The 24298-nt window shown below is 39.1% G+C and overlaps 1 protein-coding gene across 1 annotated transcript; it reads right to left on the bottom strand.

The window, feature by feature from the left end:
* Positions 1 to 12735: 12735 nt before the first annotated feature.
* On the bottom strand, positions 12736 to 20551 carry LOC131425930 (splicing factor 1). The gene is made up of 6 exons (XM_058588236.1): positions 20356 to 20551; positions 19668 to 20164; positions 19442 to 19606; positions 18896 to 18971; positions 14108 to 14260; positions 12736 to 14046 (listed from the first exon to the last, which is right to left on the bottom strand). The coding sequence occupies exons 1-6, from the start codon at positions 20454 to 20456 to the stop codon at positions 12903 to 12905; spliced, it is 2136 nt and encodes a 711-aa protein (XP_058444219.1). The 5' UTR covers positions 20457 to 20551; the 3' UTR covers positions 12736 to 12902.
* Positions 20552 to 24298: the final 3747 nt, after the last annotated feature.

Below are 24298 nucleotides of genomic sequence, written 5' to 3'. Positions count from 1 at the left end.
CGAAGAAAAAGGCCAAATTTCCTAAAAAAATATTTGGTTTGGCAGACGATATGCAGCTGTGGTCGAGCATGCCAAAGCTTCATCACTACCGGCAAAATAAACACGGAAATATACCTTGGAGAATGCTTCAAGATACTATTGTTACCATTCCAACGCAGCTATGATGTCCCCTCGCTATTCTAGCCTGATTTGGTATCTTGTCACTGTGACACAGATGCTTTAGATTTATAAAAAACGAATAGAGTCCACATTGTATCGAAAGAGGCGAATCCATCTAACTGTCCGGAGTTGTGAGCTATCGAACGGTATTGGACTCTCGTGAAGAGAGAACTCTCTCAATATAAACAACAAGCTTCAACTATAGACAAATTTCTAAAATCTTGGATAAAACCAACTTGCTGGTTGCAGAGAACTTTGCACAGGCCATAAAGGTTGGAGTAAACTCCAACTTTCATACACTGAGGTCTCTTTTTATGCGGGTTTTACGCGGATTTCCGAAGTGACGCGGTTTTCTTGTTTTGTCTCATATATATATATATATATATATATATATATATATATATATATATATATATATATATATATATATATATATATATATATATATATATATATATACATGTATATATATATATATATATATATATATATATATATATATATATATATATATATATATATATATATATATATATATATATATATATATATATATATATATATATATATATATATATATATATATATATATATATATATATATATATATCTTAGATATAGAAACAAAATATGTGCTTTTTACACAAAACAACAAAGCCCCTAAATGTTATAAATGCATGAAACGTCAAGATCTGGTTCTATCCCAAATTTTTTTGTAAGTCAACTTTGACACTTTTCTCCAAAAATAAGTTTTTAGATTACACCAGATCTCAACGTTTCTTAAATCTCTGACATTTGGCATTAAAAAATTTCGATTTCGAGAACTGAATGTTTTATGCATTTCTAAGACATTCGGCATAAAAAAAATTTAGTTTTGCGGTTTTTTGAGCGGATTTTCGAAGTTAAACGTTGTTTTACGCGAATTCCCGAAGTTACGCGGATTTCTAAGGTTATGCTGATTTTCTTTCGCGATTTTTTTTACGCAGTACGTATTCTCCGCGTAAAAAGCGACGTCAGTGTAGTTTATTGATGCAGCCTAATTAGGTAACAGTAATAAGTTTGAAGATGACTAACAATGCACAATTAAATGAATAAAAAATGCATCTAGGATTGAACTAATATCAAATTGCTTTGTGTCAAATTTAACCTGTCCAGTTGTCGCGAACAAGCCTTACTCGCTCATGATACTCTAAAGTGAGTACAATTTCATTGGTGGGTGTCAGTTATATCAGATTCATAACTGGAGGACGTGAATTCGAATAAAATTTACATGTTTCTCTCTCATTTCCTAATATCGATAATCGTTTGCATTTGTTAATAAATTGTGTGAATTTTGTAGCTTATTATTACCAGACCCTGTCAGCTTGGAGCGAAATCAATCTTCAGTTCAGCAACGCCATCGCATGACATCACATTCCACATATCATGTCAATTGTATGGGTGCAAAGTGCTGCTATTTCGGCTCGCACAAATTTGACATTTCTCTCCCCTACTTCTATGTACGAGATTCAATGCGGACTCGCCCGAGGGCGCCATGCTCGCAAAAAAGGATGCTGCCGATGATTTGTTCGGGAAACGTGAGAGCTGGATATCTTGTTAATATTCATGATGTCTTTGTTATTACCTAATTTAGCTTGTATATATTACGCAGAAGTAACAGGAACGCAGGTTATCGCTACGCCAAATCAAATACGCCAGCGATGTACGAGACATGCCGAATGCTGCGCTCCTGTTACTACTATAAATAAAATTCATGCTGAATTGCGTTTTATTGGGATTAATATAAATAGTGCTGTGTAATCAATTAACTAACCGCCTTTCGTCGTTACAATCAGTATTTAGAATGTGAAAAAAATATTGTTGCTTATATTGACCACCCAACGTGCATCGAAAATATCGCAGTAATAATTTCTCAGTTGCGAATTCATTCAGTAGAGGTTTTTGAATTGATAAAAGTATAATTATTAAATTTTGCACGAATCATTTCAGTGTCGAACTGAAGCGTAGTGGAAGTTCAGCATCGAAAGATCATCGGTGGCTCTTCTCCTTTTCGATTATTTCTTTGGCGATATTTCTGTGGGTGAAAATTCGTCATCATGTTTCGCTGACACAAAAAATCACTTATGAATTCGAGGTACAGCGTTTTGTGGGTGTTTGTTTCTCGAATGAAATCTCGGAAGATATTAATTCAGCCTTTGGGGTTTTTTTTTTGGAAAATTTCTTGATCTGATTTGTTCACGAGTGACAATGAAATGAATTTTTTCTGATCATGATTCTTCCCACCACTGAATCTGAGTTGCATTTACTCAATGAAGGAAAGGAAAAATATCTTAAATGATCAACTCAATCATACTTAAATCTATGTTTATCAAATTATTTATTTATTTATTTACAATCATGTCCTAATGATAATTCATGTTATTATGTAATTTTGGAGCCAGAAGTAGTATTCAAATAAAAGTCAGTATTATTATACGAGTATGTGAGACCTTCCATTCAAATCTGAGTTTGTAAAAGTTGGTTTAGGCGAAACAACAATTTTATGCACATATCACCCTTTAATTCTGAAATCGAATAAAACTCAATATCGTTCTATGAGACCACGTCAAGACCTCGCTTAAAAAGTCAATTTTCACAGTAATTGAATAGCCTTTCTATATGAGAAACACAAAAAAAAGCAATAGTCACTTTTACTTTTTGTTCGAGAAGCGCATGAAATTTATTAATTTAACTAAAGTGCGATAAACATTCAACACCTCCGTAATCTACCGTAGCCAAACGGAGCTTGAATAAAAAAAATAAACTGAAAGTATGATTAGAAGACAGAAATATTAAATTAATTTACTGTTGGTATAGCAGGCCGTGCCGTATCCAGGTTCTCATCGTTGCAACCGTCTGAAAAAGCGAAGCTATTACTGCATCGAGCTTTCCACGTTGAATAACGTCAACAATATTATGCGGTGTGACTCGCTCTAGCTGGCCTAGCATGACAGTTTTGTTACTCATTTAATTAATTAGCTTCCAAAGAATACCGTCATCCGCTGCGGCTGGCGCGTACTGACCGCTGAACTGACTGATTGGATTTCCGATGTAGTACGTTGATGTTGCTTTGATTGTGGCTGTTTTTGGACACTTTAACGAACATGTTTAGCGTTTTGCCGCAAGCAGTATCATGACGACCGACGGACCATAAACTAACCTTTCTTGGTATCATGGAGGTGGTTGGGAGGTGATACTCTCCATGGGATTCAACATTGAATATTGCGTCAGTTGGCTTTCCGTCGCTGTTGTTGTCATTCTGTCCGACGTCAGCTATCTGACAGGAGTTATGTGCTATTTGAGGATATTCGCCGAGTCCGACGAAATAGTTTGACACGATCGGCGCATTCCTTTCTGTGCCAACGAAGGTGCGAGATCTCGTTGTCATGGTCAATCAAGCTGAACTATTTGTTTCACCCAACCTTCATTTTTTTTGTTCACCTCAGCTGGTTTCAGTTTTACCGGTGGCCCAATATGGTAGCACCGCACGGCTCCTTGTGATCGACACTAAATACTAAAGCAGACATCGGAGTTTTTGTTCTACTACGGTTTTAGTACTGCTCTAGTATGATGACTGTATTCAAAGTGCCTGGATTACTCGTCGGGAGATATCCAAAAAAGTGACAATTATTTTCTCAATTAGGTATATGAAAAACTGTCTGATTGACAAGCCACTGCGTGTATTAAACAAATTGATTATTTGTAGGACTGTGTTGTTTGTATTGGAATATGTATCAAATTCACGGTCGGTAACAAATCCTTATCGATTGATCAAATAAAGGCTGATTAAAAGTGAACTCACACACCCCTCACGCGCCTCCTCAAGAATCGAAAATATTTGACAGTGGTTTGTTTAAACTTCTATAGAGAACAACTGATTCAAGTTTGATCAAAGTAGTCGAACGCGTTTAGGAATAACGTCAAATGGAACTCGAAAGAAGAATTAATATTATACACGAACACTTGGAAAATAAGGAGTGGTCCGAATCTCAGTTGTGAACGGTTCACTAAACTGATTTGATTTTACTTATGATGAGCATATTTCATCTGTTTTGAATGATTCTTGAAGCTCTTTTGTAAACATTTACAGCCCTTAAAAGGACTGATTTGTAGAGCTTTCTCCGTCGTTGTTTACTTTTCTGTGTATTTTACTCCAATGCAAACGATCAGTAGCAGAATGCAGATGCAATTGTCCTTGTATAAAGCGAAATTCTCACTGCGAACGGTGCACAAAATAAATCTTGCCATATTTTTTTCCCACATCTAATCTGGTAACTGCCGATTTGCCAATACCAGAAATCATAAATATCATAGTAATTCTTTGTGTAATATGATGGAGGCTCCAAAAAGAATCGTTCATTTAAGTCATTGCGCTGGTCCACAGTATTGATGTCATTTCCCTCGAATGTACAACGTAGTGACAGCAGAATATTTCTTCTCCATTCGAAACTAAATGTTTCTAAAACTGCCACCATATTCAGGATCTGTCCCTTACTACATCAAAACCGTCGTTCCAGGTATGAGAAAAGCAAACGATCGATGGTAAAACATACGTCAAACTCGATTTTAAGCATCTTCTCGGTCAAAAGTTCAGGACTCGTGACTGGACGTGGGGATGTGGCCGTTAAATTCAAGTTAATGATTGCCGATAAGTTCGCGAAGAAGGGCACGATTCGTCACATCCTCGAAGATGATATCCCAAGCTTACATACTCAACCCTAGACTCAGACTTTATCTAACTGTATACAATACTCAGAGTAATACCAAATACAAATTATAATACAGAATACTTCGACAAATTTTCAAGGACACATTTTGCATCGTGCTGTACACTGTCAGAGTGACAATGTACTTTAACGAGTTTTCTATAAAACTAGCAACATTGAAGGGTTAGAATAAGTTCACCATAGTTATGCCCCGTTTACACTTCTGCTGGCTGCCAGCATGCTGGTGTCAGTGTACTGCCCTCTTAAAAAAACGTTCAACTGTGGTCCAATGATCCAAAGTATTAGACCAACGAAGGACCACTGTTGAACATTTTTCCCTAAGAGGGCAGTACACTGACACCAGCATGCTGGCAGCCAGCAGAAGTGTAAACGGGGCATTACTGTTTATTATAGTGAAAAATAAATAAACAAACAGTTTTTATCTGATAATCAAGATCACAAGCGAAATGTAAGTTAAACAATAATCTAGAATGGTTAAGCCACCATGAATATACTACTAGCTGTATTGATATTTGTAGATTCGTGGATGTTTGTGTTCATTTTTCATCTTTTGGGCTAGTGCCGGTGATCAGGGGTGCGAAAATTTGACATTTTTTTATACTGTTGCCAAGCATAAGACAGTCACTGGCAATGATACGCGCAGCTGCTACGTTCAACAGTATCCAACTCGCAATGACACGAGAGCTTGGCGCAATCATGAGAGCCACGACATACACAGCAACATTGAGAGCAGTTAATTTCGTCGCACTCTCTCGCAGCAGTCAAAGCCACAGCGTTCGCTTTGTAGTAGTGTAGGTACATACTGGATAAGTAGCTGCTTTGTTTATTTTTGGTCACGAGTTTCGAGAATGTCACGAGCTCAAAATGTCATGACATTTTCATAACGAGACTGTTATATCCGCTGTGATTGATCTGTGGCGCTAAATTTAATGCGAACGGCGGTGCTTTTATTACCGGTTCAATTTCAGTTTTGAAAAAAATCAATCACAAAGCTTGTTCATGCAGATTTTTCAAAAATATTACTATTATTTACATAAATTTTATACACGAAGTATCAGGAGCGCAGCTTTTGCCTTTCTAATATGACGCAAAGGCAAGAAATCTTACAGCAGAGATAATAAGTTTTGCGCTCCTATTACTTCTACAATTCTGGTTCATGCTAAACGAGGTTTAATTGTTTGATCGAAAAAGTGCATCCAAATTCTGGAAGTCAGAGCATTTACTTTGCTTTTCTCACTGAACCGCTTCCTTCCAACGGAAGTGCAGAGAAACAAAACACGTAAGGATACACAAAAAAAACGTCTGCATTGGGAAGCAAGACTTTCTTGTGCATGTCCCCCTACACCTCATGAGAATCGACATAAAACGAATTTCAAAGTTAAGCCTTGTTGGCGACTGTCTCTCGAAAGTTGTTGAAATTGGAAGGAGCTACTGTTTATTGTGGCTAGCCATTCTCAGATTGAAAAGATTAGAACAGCTATCGATGAGAGCAAACGGCGACACTCACGAGAAAAATGTCATGAGACCTATGACATTTTTCATCTCCTGCAGTCGTGGCGAAGTACAATCGGCGACTGCTGTCATTTGCGCGGTTTGAATGTCTGCTGTTTCGTGTCATTCTCCAGTACCGTTCGCAACCCTGCCGGTGATATTTAGATTGATTGTTGCAGTTTAATACAGCAACAATAAACATAAACAAACAAGTTTGTTTTGCACCGTAGCAACTAGCATAAAGCGTTGCCAGAAACGATCTCCTTCCACATTTTCAACCTATCGCAATGAAATGGAGTAATTTGCTAGGCTTACTTGTTCAGGCTGTGAACCAAACATTGGCGGTTCGTTTGTATGGGACTTAGGGGTATTATTATTTGTATTCGGTAATACCGCTTGCGAAGTAGTGTAATCATACGTATTCGTTTACGAGAGAAGGAGATGACGTAGTACTTTGAGTAATTCAGTATCATTTTGTTAACGTTGCACCGGTTACCATTGAACTTTGACTGCAAGACATCTCAGTCTTTTAGATTTTTGATGATATAAATCAGCTTGAAATGTGCCAACGATAGCTTCGAGAAATGCAATTAGAAATTCAAATCATTTCAATATAAAGAGTGATTTTTTGGCTGGTATCTTTTTGGTAACACTGTTTTTGACAGATCACACGTGAATCGTGTCTTGTGTCATTATCAAACTTGATCAGTTTGGTCTATAATTTGATCATGAATCGTCGTTTGGTCTATAATTTAATCATGAACGGGCGCTGGCAAAGTTGGAGGAATATCAACTTTTTCATCGAAAAATTGTGTTCATCGACAAAGTTCATTTCTGATTGAATGGATACGTCCACAAGCGAAATTGCCTCATCTGGAGGGAATAACAGTCAGAAGCATTGAAAGAGCTACCAATGCATTCCAAAAAGTCACTTTTTGATGTGGATTATGAGCCGGTGGTATTATTCGTTAAATACCGGCCGATATGTTGGAAAGATTGTGCCAGAATTGGACCTTGCGCATGGGTCATCTCGAGTGGTATCGCGGCCAACATTTGCATGAAATCATCTTTCAATAACAAATTATACTGATGGTTCTATCGATTCCAATAAAGATTTCATCAATTTCATTCGAAATCAAATCCGGTCATAGATGACTTCCCTGAGGAAAGCCGGAGCTCACGATGAATGATGGAGTAACGCAGTCGCCAATTTTCACGGTCATACTACGACCAGTCAGATACGATTCAAGTTATTTGAGAAAGCAGCATCAAAATTATAATATGGAAATTATAACAACAAAAACTGGCCTCTCCTGCAGTGGTTTACTGGTCTTTTAAATAACGAAAAAAAAAACGACAGCGTCGATTACACTAAATTACAACGGGTTACTGGGGATAGGTTTGTTTCGGTCTCAGTTATATTATAGATCTAAGAAGTGTATCGAAAATAAGCTATCCAAAATTTTTTTTTCAAATTATGACATAAAACGATATTTTATTTAAACTATAAATTGATCCTTTATGTACCAGGGTAAACTTCAGCGTAATGAAAACCGGATGAAATTTAAATTATTCCTTCACGAATTTTCAAAAACTTTTGATCGAACGCTTTTCATCAAGTTCTGGGCAAGTGTTGCATCACATTTTTTGGACGCTTGAGTCCAAATTTTTTTTTGAACTCCTGCATGTTCCCAGCTGCCTTACCAGTCCTCTTGAAGACCCTCTTCACGATTGCCAAGTAACGTTCGATGGGTCGAAGCTAAGGGCAATTTGGTGGATTGATATTTTTCTCAACGAAATTTATACTCTTTTCCGCAAGCCAACTGAGAGTGGTTTTGGCATAGTGAGCCGACGCTAAACCGGCCAAAACAGTGGAGGTGTACTATACTTCTTGTATAAAGGCAGCAATCTCTTCTGGAGATACTCGGATCGATAGATTTCTGCATTTATAGTTTCGGTAGTGTAAAAAACGATTGACTTCAAACCACAGGAACATATTGCTTGCCATACCAGTACCTTTCGACCGAATTTCTCCACTTGAATCGACCTGTCCGCATCGCTCACATCCTCCCCAACGACGACAGTAAAGTATTGTGGACCTGGAAGGGTTTTTGAGACCTGCTTTACATAAGTCTCATCGTCGAAGTGTCTCATCCGGACACTGCAAAAGACGCGAATACAATGTCCGGGCCCTTGTTGCTACTCGCTTCTTCTGTTCTACATTTTGTTTCGAGATTTTCTGCTTCTTGTAGGTCTTCAGGTGATTTCGCCTCCTGATACGCTGGATCATTCTGACACTCGTTCTTGCTTTTTTGGCCAAATTTGACGCATTGACATTGATTTGTTCTTCATGAATGCCTCTTCCTGGTAGCTCATCCAAAGAATAGTGTACCCCAAACTTATTAATGATGATTTTGACACTGGCATGATGAATTTCAAACCGCTTCGTCAATTTTCGCATAGTAATATCCTTCTCATTTGGCCATGTGTCCCGAACCTTAACTTTCACTTCCTTTTCAATACGCGACATTTTGAAAACGCAGAATTTCATCCGCACATATAAGTAAACAAACGAAAGCTGACAGCCAAACGCACAGCATGCTGTGATCTGAGCATAAAAAACCATCACAAATACATGCGTACAACACAAATGTAGGTGGATAACTTATTTTCGATACACTCCTTACCATATCAAACTTCCAGTGACTCTAAAATTAAGGATGGTATTTATTCTGCATAGCAAACTAATAACAGATATTATATTAACAGAAACAATAATTCTTGAAAGTGATCTGACAGGCACAAGGAAAAGCCGTATCCGGGCCTTGAGTGGCTGGCGAAGAGCGGTCATGGATCGAGATACATGGAGAGGTTTGTTAGATCCAGCAAAAAAAACACCATAGGTTTAGACTGATAGGTAAGGTAAGTAAGCAATAATTCAAAAACTATATTTATTTCAATTTGTTTGATATGAAATAAATCTTCTAATACACGCATGAATCATAAATAGAGATTCTTTAATCGGGAACGGTTGAGTTCGACAAATTCAACTGGTGTTTGACCTCTTACTTAATTACAGAGCGCCGCAGGGAGTGATGAATTTCCAATCATGAATATCTTATTTTGTGTCAAATGCACCAACACAAATGTCATAGTAAATATCTCTATTTTTCAGCAGTATAGGCATATTTTTCTGCAATTTTGACGTCTTTGTCAGGTCAGTACCCAGGATTTCGTTTCGTGAGGGGCCGGTCAAAAACGTCGGAATGGATTTTTCAAATAATGCTTGGTTTATTTCACGAATTGACATTTAATTTCATCGAGATCCAACTTCTAGGTCCGGAAATACAGGGTGATGTGTGTTGAAGATTTCAAATCGTCATTAGAAGTAACGATGCAACAAAAACATACAAATCTTCTCCACTTGGTTAAAAACTGTTTCAATTTCAAGGTCTTGTTAGTTGGTTTTTATACAAACTTGTTTTAGCTTAATACCTTCTAAATCTCCATTTATAGAGCACAACAATCCAGAAGATTCGGGATGATGTGATAGATTTTGTAAGGTGGTCCGAGATAGCTCCCTTACTCCGATTCGTGGAGATCGGAAAACATTTCCTAAAGTGTATTTATTTGAAGTTTCTTACTTGATGACCATACAAATTTACTTTGGCTATACTGGTTTCGGTTCCTGGTTCCGGAAGTAGTGGTCTAGAATTCCAAAACCGAAATTCACATCGACTTTTCAGAGATCACTTGAGGTTTGGGGACAGAATCAGATGAATATGGTAAATGAACGGATGATTTTGCCCATGGTAGCGATGCTCATATGCTTCAGGTAAGGCCATTTTACAGTGATTTCTTTCATCAATCGCTTCATGAATGCATGCTAGTACTTGCATTTCTGTTTTGAAGTAGCTCTCTAAAAGTATACCGTTACAATCCCAGAAAATCGACATCATAATCTTTCCGACCCATTGAGCCTCCTTGGACCCTAGTGTCGTTTGGAAGCACTCGTACCGACTTCAGTCCATTGTCGAGTAATCATTCTGTTCTCTGGCTTATAATAACGGATCCAGCCAAACATGTATTCGAAGTGCACTTGCATTCGTCTTTTTAGTCCTAAATAAGTATGTGCGGGATCCAGCGGCAGGATATCTTTCTAATCTGCAGAATCTTGCCCAACTATGACATGCTCATGCACTTTCTCTTCTCGGTCACCCCAGAACAGTTCTATGAATTTTTACTCTTATTGTCATTCATTTTACCCCGATTTTATGTATTTTTGATAGTGGTAGTGGAGTTTCGACCACCACAAAGTTCTTAAAATCACTTATTCACGGTGTAGTCTGCAGAATTAACAGGCTCATAATGTTCATTAAATTTTTTATTGCTTCTGATCTGACAGTCGGCTGGAGATGTAGCAAGAATGCTGAAAGAGAAGATGGCCTTCGAGATGCTCAGTAGCGTACCAGGAAGAGGTGGACGGCGAAGCAGATCTCGCGCTCGCTGGCTGTGTGCAATTCGTGCAAATACAAACATGTTATTTGTATTTGATGCATGTGCGGCGGGACTTTGGACAGACTGGATAATGGCGGCCTAAGATCGAGTATTCTGAAAATCGACAACTCGTTCGGAAATGCATGCCACACCATTCGAACTCTGCCGTTCCGTTGCACATTATTTGATACATTTACTCTTCAACTGGCTGTGGTATGATGACATCTTTACATAACGACTTCACTTTTACGGCAAGCATACTGCTCGAAGTAGGACAGTTGACCTGTTCATATACAAAAAATCGTGGGTGTATGAATTCGGATCATAAACTGCGATCAATCTCATGGTACCTGAAATCTTTACTGCATTTATCGTTGCAGTTAAGCAACAATGTAAAACTAAAACTTGATATAATAAATTTACACATTCTCTTTACGCCTCTGGCGGTATGAAACTGACTTACGGACAAGGCGGTAATTTTGTGGATTAATTGCAAAACGAGTCGTCTTTTTCGGAGATCAAAGAGCTCAGTTGACATTACATTCGATCAACGCATAAAAAGTGAAAGTTTTCAACTAACTTCGTATGGAAAGCGAGTGCGAAGTGAAATCTCATCGAAGAGTTAATCGTTTCATAGCTAAAAGCAATCATTTATGCATGTGTGCTTAACTAACAACCGGCAACAATTGGCCGATTGGTCTTCGTGACATCTATTAAATCAACATACCAGAAATGACACAGAGAACACACAAAAACCGCTTAGACAGACGAACCGAAGCTATTTGTCAAACACTTTGCAAAACATAATCGATCTGTTGTTGTGCTCGAAACCGAGTAAAACAGTGCCATTAATCTATTTTGCAGGGGCCGGTGTCCCATCTGCTGCCTGACGCTTGCCTGGCCGCACAGCATATTTACGAGGGCTTTTGGTTTCAAAGTTAGTCGTATCGAATCGGCCAGACCGTAGTACACCTGACGCCGCCACTGAAGATGGTGCCGTGCTTTGCCTCAGTTGCTCCAATCGTTGGGAAGTGGCGTGGAATAACTACACGATCCAGCAACGATTTACATGTACAGTGCGCGACTTCCACTTTGCGATTCCTCTGTTTCATCTGGCTCTCTCGTGTAGCTTGAAATTGACTTGTCTTGAATCGTATCACTCACTCACTGTACGGTGGATTGTGCCGATCGAGATATGGACGGAACGTTTGTCGTTTTTCCACTAGGTCATTGTTTTGTTTTTCTTACCGATGCTTTCGGTTGGTTTCTTCTCGTCGAACGGATTTCGAGGTGAATAGGCAAAATTGAAAAACTGCACCGGCTGAAGAGAGCCACCAGACCGGGTTGCTCGTGATGAGCATCGTCTTTGTCGCAGTCGTTTTGCTTTCGGGTAATCTGATGAAATCAACGGCTTTTTTTTTGTTGTTCAAGATTGGAAAGACGAGACTTTCCGTGGACTGTAACCTGCATCGTTTCACTTTTTACCCCTATTTTCGTAGGATGCAAAACGCAACAATCGTTACAAAATATGATACTGTTGACTCCCGAGGCCGACAGTTACATAAATCCGTCGCTCAAGCGTGGTTAAGCTTAAACTAGTGCCACGAAATGAACGCTGTTGGGAAAATGGATTGTTGACATGGGATCTTGCTTCTCGAGCAGTCTATCACATCCGATTATAGAGACGACTCAAACGAGAAGTCCATTTGACACTAATAGATTTGTCCAAAATTTTCTTTCAGTATAAATATCGTGAAATGAACTGGTTTCAACGAAAGGAAAAAAGGGACTTTTCGGAGTACAAAAACATTTTTCGTAATGATTACTCAGCGCACTGTTAAAATCCGGTACTATTCAATTTACTTTTATGCAGAAAACAAAAGTAGCTACACTTACAATCCGAAGATAATCATCAGTTTCGATTAAAGCATATTTGCTACCGGTATCAGAAATTGTCAGTGAATATGATGTCAAATTTTTGCCCCTTGCTTATGATGAGGGTGGTGGTGGTGGTGGAGGCGCACTTAGCAAATGAGCTGGTGGCATACCCGGCGGCATGGGTGGCGGTTGAATGAAGCTGCTGGAGGTGGAGGGTGACCACGTACCCGGTGGCATCAGTGGTGGTGGAGCTGATCCATTGGTTCCGCCCCATGAGGGAGCAGGGCCAGTTCCGGGAGCAAGCGGTTGCGGTGAGACTCCCGGTGGTGGTGGATAACTTTGTGGGAACCGTGGAAGGGGTGCCGTACCTGGAGGGTGCACTTCGGGGCTGCCCCCTGGAGGAGGTGGTTGCCCTCCCCAAGGCATTAGGGGTGTAATTCCTGGCGGTGGCGGTGGTGGAGCCGGAATCGGTGGCATAGCCTGGTGACCCCATTGATGTGGCATGGGGGCAGAAGTGGTCGGAGCTGTAGGGGCCTGTGGGGGAATGTGCGGTGTTTGCATCAAAGCACGTGGAGCTTGACGTGGCTCGAACAACCCATAGGATCTGGTCGTAGTAACGCTTTGTTGAGTTATCTCCGGAGGGGGACCTTCACCAAGTTCGGCCATCAAACTCAAGTACTCTTCGTCGATCTTGGTTTGGGTTTCACCGGTTGGTGGACCACCCAGACCGGGCCGTTTGCTGCGACAATCTTTTGCAATATGACCTGCTCCACCGCATGACGAACACACGATGTTGTTCGTGACGTTCGGTTTATCCGGACAGAGCCAAGTTTTGTGTTCGTTGGAACCACAGTTCGTGCAGCGTGGACCGTCAGTTTCGCGCAGTGTTCCGTTGAGCTGTGCCAGTTCTCGCAGCTGCATACGGCGCAAATCGTTGTGCCCCTCTGGAACTTCGATACCTTGTCGAATGACGTCCTTGATCCGATCGACAGCTTTCTTCACCGATTCCGGATTGCTGGCCGTAATAAATGCATGCAACGGTTCATCCTCTCCGGGCAGCGGTTGGCCATCCTTACGGCCAACTTTGCCCTCTTTCACGGAACCTTTGCCACGGATTATGATTTTCGCTCCGGTATCCTTTTCCATTGCCTTCAGGGTGTTTCCACGCGGTCCGATCAGCAATCCTACGAAGTTGATATCGGGATGTTCCTCCTGGGGGATGAGGACCTTGTCGCTGACACGAATTACCGGAGGTCTGAGAAGGAGAGTACACTTTAAGTGACATACTTTTTTTCGCAATGGTAGAATCAACTCACTTATAATCCGACGGAGGTTTAAAATCCGGATTCATGCATTGCATCCGCTGAATCAGCTGGTGGCGTTGTTCTTCCAGTTTTTTTCGGGTGCGAAATTCACGTGTGTTTAACCTCTTGCCATCACTGCTGTAGATCGGTTCAGGTGAAGGTGATCTGTCAGATTGAGAAGGGAAGAAAAAAGCAAAAGAAACGTCCGACATTATAATGATTGCTCTGACAGAAGAGGGGGAATTTGCAACTATTGTGTATCAACTAATTATTAGCGGTCTGATTAATTATTCTCATTATTTGCTGGTAAAAAAGGGGTCATTAGAGTATCGGTTAAGTTTAGATTCGCCTGTAGACCTACAGTGTTTGGAAAAATGATTCCACTAACGTTTCGATCAATTAGAAATAAGTTCGTTAACTAGGCTGTAAATCAAAATTGCATTATTTTGTTTTTGTTTTTTTTTTTATAAATTTTCTCAGGTGAACCCGCAGCTGGGAAGAGAGAAAAAGAACCATTAATCATCACTGTTTGCTTCGGATCTGGTGGGAAAACGAGCGGTATCTTGCGCGCGCCGTTGAGTGTCGCATGTCGCTTGCCATTTGATCCCTCTTTCTCTCTATCTCTCGCTTTCTTTCGGAAGTATTGTGCTCTAGCAAACCCATCAGTGTGCCTTTCAGGTACTTTCACAAACGTGTGTGCTGGTGGGCGCGGCAGGTCAGCAGTCAGTAGACAGGGTAAGGAAGGACACAGGTGCAAATCGCATGAAAGTGTCTAACAAAAGTATCGAATTAGTGTTCTGCCCGCATACTTCCAATCGTAATACGATAATATGATTAAAACTAAAGTTACTACGTTCGTAGAGTCGTGACGGTTGATCTCAGATCGAAGGTTAAAAGTCGACCTTCTTTGCCGTCAAACCGACAGTGCTTTTGCAACTCACTGTGCTAGAAGTAAATTAATGATTAGTGATTCTCGATCTGATTACCATTATCGGGCTTTTTTCGTGGCTCGATGACAACACATAACTGTCAGACTGCGCGTCCACGGCACTTACAAAAGAAAATGCTTCAAATAAACATATGTATATTAGTTAGAACTGTTGTTTGTTCAAATTCTAGAATATAATTAAGCCTTTGTTATCTGTATTTCACTAGTTGCATACCAGCTCAACTTCCAAAACCGATGTCCAGTTCTGTTGGAATTCTAATTCTCAAAGTAGTTTTCGAATCTTCGGTACCGGAACCAACCATATGAGTTTGGAGATCCTCTGGTAATGTGACATCTCTTCCGAGGTTTTTCAATTGTTTGAGAGCCCCACTATATTGAAACGTTAGCTTCTGTTGCTTTGAAAGGTTTAAGAAATCTGAGATGAGAATACTTTATGGTCATTCGGATTGAAAGACTATTTTCAGCTGATGATACCAGGTTTAGAAACATGAAATGGATCGTGTCACGACAAAAGGACCTAACGGTAAAGTTTCTCTCTTTGTTTACTGTTGACGTTAATACGTTTGTGAGCTGTTTGGTGAAAAACTGGCAAGAGCGCTGTACTGAACAATTGTCAAAATTTGGGAGCAAAACAGTTTTCCGGTGGAGCGGATGGAGGATGTCGTTCGCCTAATCTACGAAAAAGGTCGATACGTCGGATTGCTGTAACTACTGAGCGACTTCTGTCTACAAAGTTATCCTCGAAATTCTTCGCCGTTAACTGTCATCATTTGCAAGGAAGTTTCTAAGGCATTACAAAGAGAACAGTGATCCACGCACACTTAAAACCAATTCTCGAGATCGACATAATGAAATGCCGAATTAAACACGACATTTTACTGATTGTTCAGTAATTGGCTTTCAAACACAAAACTCAGAGCCTTCTATGTTTTACTTTATCACATAGATCAGTATAGGAATCGAGTATCAATTGCGGAAATAGTCACGAACAATGCAAGATCTCATTAAACAATCTTTCGGAATAAGTAAAATTTTTGCAATCGTAAAACTTTTGCGTGAAAAGTAAATCTTCATCGACTTTACTAGTGAACTATATTTAGATATTGATGCAAAACGAAGTCGACTAGGTTATGTAATCAATTTTCGTAATCGAAATTAAGAGTTAGAAAAAACTAGAGTGTAGAATAAACGACCACACCTATTATTTCAGTACAGAGATAATAAGAAAAATCATCATTATCAATCTGTAGGCCATTCCGAATGCGAAAAAGTAACATCTATTCTCAAGCGAAACAAATGAATAGATTGAAATTTGAAAACATAATTAAACAAAATCAATGTTTTTCCCCTATTCTAAAAGAATCTTCTACGATCATTCCAAATAAAACCGCAAATAAATGAAAATTCACTGAAGAATAAACATTCTTATGTACTTTGACAGCTTCATTCGAAAACATTATCGTTTGAACTACAGCGCTATCTACTTGTCGAACTGTCGTTAAAAGGCCATCCCACATGCTCTTTTCGGAAATTCGCTACAACAATATTCTGATATCTCAGTGAAGCACAAGCCGCACAAGCTTGGTATAATAATAAAACATTACTCAATAAGATCTGTGACTGACATGCAAATGCCGCTATCATTGTATAATCTAGTTTGACAAAAGCAAACAATTCGAATTTCCCTTTCCTATAATTAAATGCATCCTGCAATTTTGCCCAGAAACTTTGATTCTAAAAAAATCTCAATTTTAGTAATACAAACAATTATAAAAAGCGAAACTGTCATTGCATCTGTTTTGGAAAGTTTCGCCCTCTGTGATACTTCAATTGCTAAAAATGAAGGGCGAAACTATTTCCTTTTTGTGGAACTTCCTCAAACTTTGCCAGTCCCCATTCATAATTAAATTTTACACCAGACGCCGATCCATGATTAATTTGTAAACCAAACTGAAGAAGGACAGTGAAAAAATGCATATCTTTTAACCCATTATAACCCAGTGGTTCTCAAATTTTAACCAAATGAATTGATATCATCGATTCCGTCAAATTCTTGGGTTTTTTCCGGTTAACGATTTTTGTTAACAATAATTTGTTACTGTTTCACACATGTGTTTAGGATTTACTTATAGAAAGAACAAATTTGACTCTCTGGCAAAGATTTGTCAAAAGTTGGAATTATTACCTATGGTTTCCCAAATAAAATTCTCAGAAACATGTTGCTTATTTTTTTCCTCGACCATTTGTGTGAACTATACGATGTTTATGAACAAATAAAACGTTGAAACTTGAGAGCCTAGGACATAAATAATGGGTTAAAGATAAACAAACAATTCATCGACTTAGCAAAAATTGATCTGAAAATGAACCACAATTTCTAAATAGAAATTGAAACCAAAGTCGAAACATTCATCGATGTTTTTCTCCATTTGCTGTCAATGTTAGTTTCGCCCTTCTTTGAAAAACAGCTGAAGTGTGAAAATTCATTTGGATTAGTCAGAAAAAAGTGAGCCTTTTAAATGATGCTACTTTTGTCATTTAAAAAAAAATTAATTTTATCACTTTTTCTCGATTAAAAAGTAATACAAGCTCAGTAAAATTTTCCAAAGTGTTATCCGGACTCTGCTCCATTGGAAAGAACCATTTGTTATTGGGTTTGCTGAATTCAAACATAGTTCGTAGTTTACCCAGTCGAGGTGATTAGTCTAGAAAACATCAAAAAAGTAAAAAGCCGCTTTTACTCACAATAAATCAAAAACAACAACGTGTTGATGATTCAGAGCAGTGTTCGGCCATGTTTCCAAGTAATAAAAAAAAGTCTTTGCATCGATATGTGACAATGGATAAAACATGGATCCATCACGTCACTCCAGATTCGAAACGATCATCATTTGAGTGTAGTGTAGCCGGAGAACCACGCCCGAAGCGGATGGGTAATGACAGAGACATAACTGGAGGACGTGAATCCGAGCCCACAGTCAAGGTGAAAGATCAGTGTTTGTCTTAGGGATGGACATAGATTCTTCAACGGCACGCTTTTCGGTGTAGCTTCGGTTCAAATCATATCGCTACCAAAAAGAAGCCATTCGAACTAAAATATATGGGCTGGCCTCCTCAGTCGCCGGATTGTAACCCAAACGAGTAGCTGTGGGACGAGTTGAACAGACAAGTGAGAGAACTTCTACCAACTAATACAAAACAATTTTTGAACGTTTCTAAGGAACTGTTAGAATCAAATAACGACGGATTACTTGCAAACCACAAAACCACAAGCTTTCGATTCATATGGGAAACTTTGAAAGAAATTTCTATAATGTCTCTATAATAGTCGAAATAGAATGTAAACAAAGAGAGGCTCCCATTTGCAGTTAGGTCCTTTTGCCATTGTACGAGCGAAATGCAGTTTTCTGTTTCGAATGGATTCGGAAAATAACATCCGCAATCTTTGCATGTAAAATCCAAAATTTATCAATGACAGGTCTATTGTTTGGAATTGCTAGACGTCATCCAGATCAACTTGATGTGAATATTCATGAACTCTTTAAAAAATCCTGACATCATTTTGTATAACAACAAAAATGTGAACCACAGTATTCGAAAGCCGTTCGGTTTGGCCGAATTTCAATGAGCACTGCTTCAGTTGGGCATCGCCAATTACAAAAGCTACTGGCGATAACGTAGTTGTCAACAGTGACACTTTCAAGCAAAACAAAACACAAAAAAAACTCAGCTTCCGGCAACAAACGACCGACCCAATTTTTTTTCTAAAGGCTGAAAAGCGCGGTAACAAAATCACAATGAATCAGTGTTCGAACTATTAAGTATGATAGCATTAAAAACAAATAGCAAACCTTTCGTCCGGATTTTGCGGTATCATCAGATCTCCAGTGCGCAGCTTTCGGCTGATTTCCTCGATTTGTAACTGAACTGAACTCCGACCAATGGAAAAAAAAGAGGAACAGAAAGAGATTAAATCGAGGGTAAACCCCCCGATGTTAGATTAATAGTGCCGGATTTGGACGTTTCATATTGAAACAAAATGGAAAATTCGAGCTGTAAAATGTGCGATCGTCCGATGACTGTTCATCTGTTCTTTACTTACGACAGGCAATGACACACCTGGTTCCACCTCGAAGGGTCCGGATCTAATGAAGCCGAGCTAGACGTTGTTTCCTAAGAAAAGTGAATTTAATTTCGCTTTTATCAATTGAAATAGAATAAGCTTGTGTCATTTTCTTATGCAGTCGATGTCTTGTGGTATGTGGTTGTGGTTGCAAACGAATCCAGTGTTGGCCGTCCAAACGCGTACGAAAGCTGCCGTTTCCTGCCATACGTAGGTGGTCGAAACCTAAACTGAAACGAAATAGGATACTGACATGTTTGTCTTCTTCACCTACCTAAATAAGCCTCCTGCTGATCCTGACTCATTCCGGGTGGCAGAATAGTGGGCATACCGGGAATAAATGTTTTATCGTGATCACCTCCAGCCCAGCGAGATTTTTTCTTCTTGCGGCGCGCGTCCGCCTCACTGCCACTGTTATTGCCACTACCACATGCGCCATCTGAAACCAAAAATAATTTCATCTGACTTTTTTCCCCGGATAATCAACATTTCCTTCTTACCTCTGCCATACTCCGACGATTGGCTGTTCTCATTGTGTGCATCGATCAGTGCCTTCTGGGCTTGAATGTGTTGTTGCTGTTGCTGAATCTGCTGCTGTTGGCTATAGCTGGTCAGTAGCTCGGCAAAATTCTTTGCATTCGCCGCCGTAGACATCATCGACTCGATGACACTTTGCGTAAACTCTAGGCCTTTGTAATCGTAACCACTGTCCTTGTCGCGACTTTCCTGTCGGCCACCACGACCGGGACCGCCGCGCTCAGAAATGCGACTACTTCCCTGGTCATAACGATCACGGTCACGGTCACGATCGCGCTCCCGATCTCGGGAACGTCTCTGTTCGCGATTACGCGAATGACTTCGGCGGCGCCGGTCCCGTGACCTACTACGACTGATGCGCCTCCGATGATGATCTCGATTTCGGTCACGATCTCGGTCCCGATCACGGTCCCGATCCCGGTCCCGCTCTCTGTCTCGATGTTTACTACGTGAGCGAGATCTGTGAACGGAAATACTTTTGTTTAAACTACTCTTGAAGCTAAATCGAGAGGTCACAAAACAGTATAATTATATCCATAGTAAATAAAATCATAACCCCAAAAATCCGCCCGGTGGCGTAACACCAACCAAGCGAAACGGCAACACTGTTAGCGAATGGCTCATTATCACGTATAGCAATCGCATACGTACCTTCTCCGATCACGGTCCCTATCGCGTGATTTGGCATGCGAATTGCTGGATTCTCCATCGCGATCACGATCACGGTCCCTGTCCTTATGTTTTGAAGTCATTTTGGCCGAGTTTGAATTCGTTTTTTGACTAAAAATAACTATTTTTCACCAACCCACAACGAAACTGTGACGCACCTGCGAAGGAAAATTTTTGACAGACCGTTCTAGTACGATGTCAATGGCTGGGTTGCCAGGTGTTCTCTAACTGTTTCGTACTGGGTGTTTGGTGTCTCAGCAAAGATTTCGGAAAATCCGTTCAAGTGTGACCATCGAAAGCGAAGCGTTGTTTTAAAACAACCCGCATTTGAATTCCACAAACTATACTAGATATCATCAAACGTCGAAGAATATCATTTGGATTATACATGGAATAGTTTATGAGGCTGATCAAAAGGGTACTTTCATATAAGGAAACACGCGTTTCTGACAAAGTTATAGCGTCACAATAAACCAAAGAACGACCTTCAAGATTATTTTACTATTATAATTTCATACTAACAAAAGGTGATGGCAGTTTTTGAATCGTAATAAGTCTATGTATTACCCGATATACTGAGTTTTAATCTGTTGCACCCAGTGTGAATAAGATGGAAAATTATTCCTATACATTCTTCATTCAATTTCAATACAAGATTCGTCTTCCTTTAAAATATTCATTTTTTCGTATCCATTTTGATGTAACACTACTTTCACATAGCAATCTGGTGATTGAAGACAGATACATAATGAAATACAAATAATAATACCCCTAAGTCCCATACAAACGAACCGCCAATGTTTGGTTCACAGCCTGAACAAGTAAGTCTAGCAAATTACTCCCTTTCGTTGCGATAGTTTGAAAATGTGGAAGGAGATCGTTTCTGGCAACGCTTTATGCTAGTTGCTACGGCGCAAAACAAGTTTGTTTGTTTATGTTTTCCATTGTTGTATTGCAACAAATTCAAAGATACACTCCAGCTAATCAATGAATGAAGAATTGCGATATTTTTTGGCAGTGATGGGACTTTATTTCATAGACGGGCCTTGGTGTGGAACATGGGTACGATTCGTATACGTACCACGGAAACAGCGATTAGCGCTCTACACGATAAAATAAAAGTTAAAAGAGAAACAAATGCAAGCTGTGTATGCGTTTTCCCAATAGTCACTCATATATGCGTGACCCAGACAAATTGATTATAGCCCGAACGGTGGCAGACATAACAGTTTTTCTTTCATGATGGATAAACTTATTAATTGAATTATTTTCTATTAGTATTATGACGTAAAGGTTCCCCACTATTAGCAGATGTTGGAAAAATTCCTACTCCTCTGACGGGAGTGATTTGCAATGTGAAGAACGGATGGCTACTATAACGATTCGGTGAACAGTGCCGAGACATTCTAACATATAATACTGAGCAATTTCCGAAAAGCCAAGGAGCAAATTTCTGAAAAACCAAGGAGGACAAAAAACAAAATCCGATATGGAATAACCATATCTCATACACAACAACATAGTTCAAGTTTATGTTTCACTACAATAAACAGTAATTATGGTGAACTTGTTCTTACCCTTCAGTGTTGCTAGTTTTAAAGAAAACTCGTTAAAGTACATTGTCACTCTGACAGTGTATCATGACAGTGTACCGCACGATGCAAAATGTGTCCTTGAAAATTTGTCGAAGTACTCGAAGTAAGTCGAAGTATTATAATTTGTATTTGACATAATGATGACAAGCCCTCGTTAAAATACTACCATTAATGTACAAACATGCCGTATATCGTAAATTAGTACATCCACTCCGGTAAACAATCTGTGTTGATATTTGTGAGTCTCATAAAACAGACGAGACTGTATTTGAAATGAATTTGTAATTTGATGTAAGCAATCAGTAATTTTTTAAAAAACATTCTCTTTCATTCATCATTGTTTATTATTCTTAAAAAAAGACATTTTTCCTTGGCCAATCCAGATGATATTATCAATATTTTGGAAATCTTTCCGATGCCTGTAAGTTATTAGTAGATATGTTGCGTTTTCATTTGCCTATGTTATAGTTCTTTTGAATGTATCAGCTCAACAGGTAGATTAAACATTGAAACATTCGCTTAAAATTTTCCCATTTGTTCGGTAAAACCATCAAGTTTTTCCTAACTTCACCTAAGGAAATAACGCTGCTTAATTTAAGAAGATCGGTGGTAAATTTTAATGATTTTTGTTAGTTGTTTTCGAAGAGAGTATAAACGCTCATTTTAAGAGGTTTTTCAATTGAAAGTGCGTCATTGATAAAAAAAAATTGAGTTCTCATATCAACATAGAAGCTTTCTGATTTTTATGCAAATAGGCAATGCAGTTTTATTAACCACTAATGTTTCGTTCTATGAGAAGTGAAACTATATTTGTGTAAAATTGTGTTTGATTGATAATTTTTTATTTCTTGTTCTGGGACTGACAAAAAACCTATGAGCAATATAATTTCGAGTGAAAAATATTCATCATGGTACCAAAATATTGCAGGAAAGAAAAATGACCACTCGACCTCATGTCAAGAGAATGATATCCTTCAGGCAGGCATGGCAAAAACACGGATCCGTTCGGCAAGGTACACACCATCACTCGTGAACACACCACCAGGAGTATTGAATGCTACGCTTCGTGCCCGTGTTGAAAAACACACACCGAACGCAGTAGAAAAAGCACCCGTAGCGGTAGCACCGAAGCCGAGTGTTTCCGATTTTGCCTCTTTCCTATAGATTTATTCGGCGAACGTAACAATTATAAATAGTACCATAAATAAAATAAACCTAGATTCCCCAGTGTAATAGTAATGTAGTTGAGCAACCCGTGACACCAAAAGCGCCGTCTGGTGTAAAATGGGTGCGTAAATGCTCCTAAAACGCATGTACAAAGTTGTCTGCGCATTTACCACAATCACATTAGCTAATGGAAAAAAGTACAACCGTTTCTCACTAGAAGCGCTGTTAGTGTCTCCGTACAATGGGATATCTATGTTTATTTGATTTATGATAGTACCCTGTATTTCACCGAACTTTTGAATAATTTCGCGCTTCTTCGAGAAAACAGCTTAGCTCATCTACCCACATTATCGAAATGACGGCTATAATTTTCGCCTGATGGGTGCTCGGTCAACCCGATTGACAGTGACAGTATAAATGTCATTGAGTTTTCGCTCATTTTACGGATGTGCTATGGCGTTTTTCATTGAAAAACACTGGTGGCGTGGATTGCGCTGGTTTTGCACTTTCGAGCAGAAGTGAAATTTTTGGACGGTGTTTTATTGTAATTTCTGCTCGAAAGTGCAAAATCAGAGCAATCCACACCACCAGTGTTTTTCGAAGAAAAATGGTATTAGTGTAAAAGTTGAGTGACTTACGCCATTTTATTACACTCCAGCTATAAAAGGAATGGATGATACTGACTAAGGTAAGACTTTTTGGTTAATTTCCAGCGAATTTCAACAATTTATGCTGGAATTCTAAAAGAACTGGTTATTTACTAGTTCTGTATATCCGAAAAACTTGAAGATTTAAATTTGAATATATTAGTTATGTAAATTTTTATTTAGAAATAAATTGATATTGAAAAGAAAACGAATTGACAATTCCGTCCGCATCTTCTCACTCAATTCCGACAGATTTCCGAATCAACCGGTTGTAGGCAAAATTCATTCGGAATCGGTTGTTGCACTGGAGGTGAAATTTATTCGGAATTAAACATGTTTTCCACATGGAATTCCAAATGAAAATATTTCGCCGATTCCCGGAATTCATTCGGATCTGATAATGTGGGTAGTATCTGGCATCTCGGCAGTTGCCCATCTAGTACCACACTTAGACCATGACAACATTAATCGATGACTAAACGCACGCCATATAAACAAGAAAAAAAAATTACCCGT

The sequence above is a fragment of the Malaya genurostris genome, chromosome 1 (genome assembly GCF_030247185.1).
Source record: "Malaya genurostris strain Urasoe2022 chromosome 1, Malgen_1.1, whole genome shotgun sequence".
In the NCBI taxonomy this organism is placed as follows: Eukaryota; Metazoa; Arthropoda; class Insecta; order Diptera; family Culicidae; genus Malaya; species Malaya genurostris.
The sequence above is the reverse complement of the archived record's forward strand: the minus strand, read 5'-3'. Positions and strand labels throughout refer to the sequence as shown.

Bases quoted from the DNA above. Each gene is read 5' to 3' on its own strand.
- LOC131425930 (XM_058588236.1), bottom strand. From the start codon at position 20,456: ATGACTTCAAAACATAAGGACAGGGACCGTGATCGTGATCGCGATGGA. The intron at 18,972-19,441 runs GTAGGTGAAGAA...GTCGGAGTTCAG, and splicing joins TCAGCAGGAGGCTTATTTAG to TTCAGTTACAAATCGAGGAA. The intron at 14,261-18,895 runs GTTTGCTATTTG...TCAATCTGACAG, and splicing joins CCGCAAAATCCGGACGAAAG to ATCACCTTCACCTGAACCGA.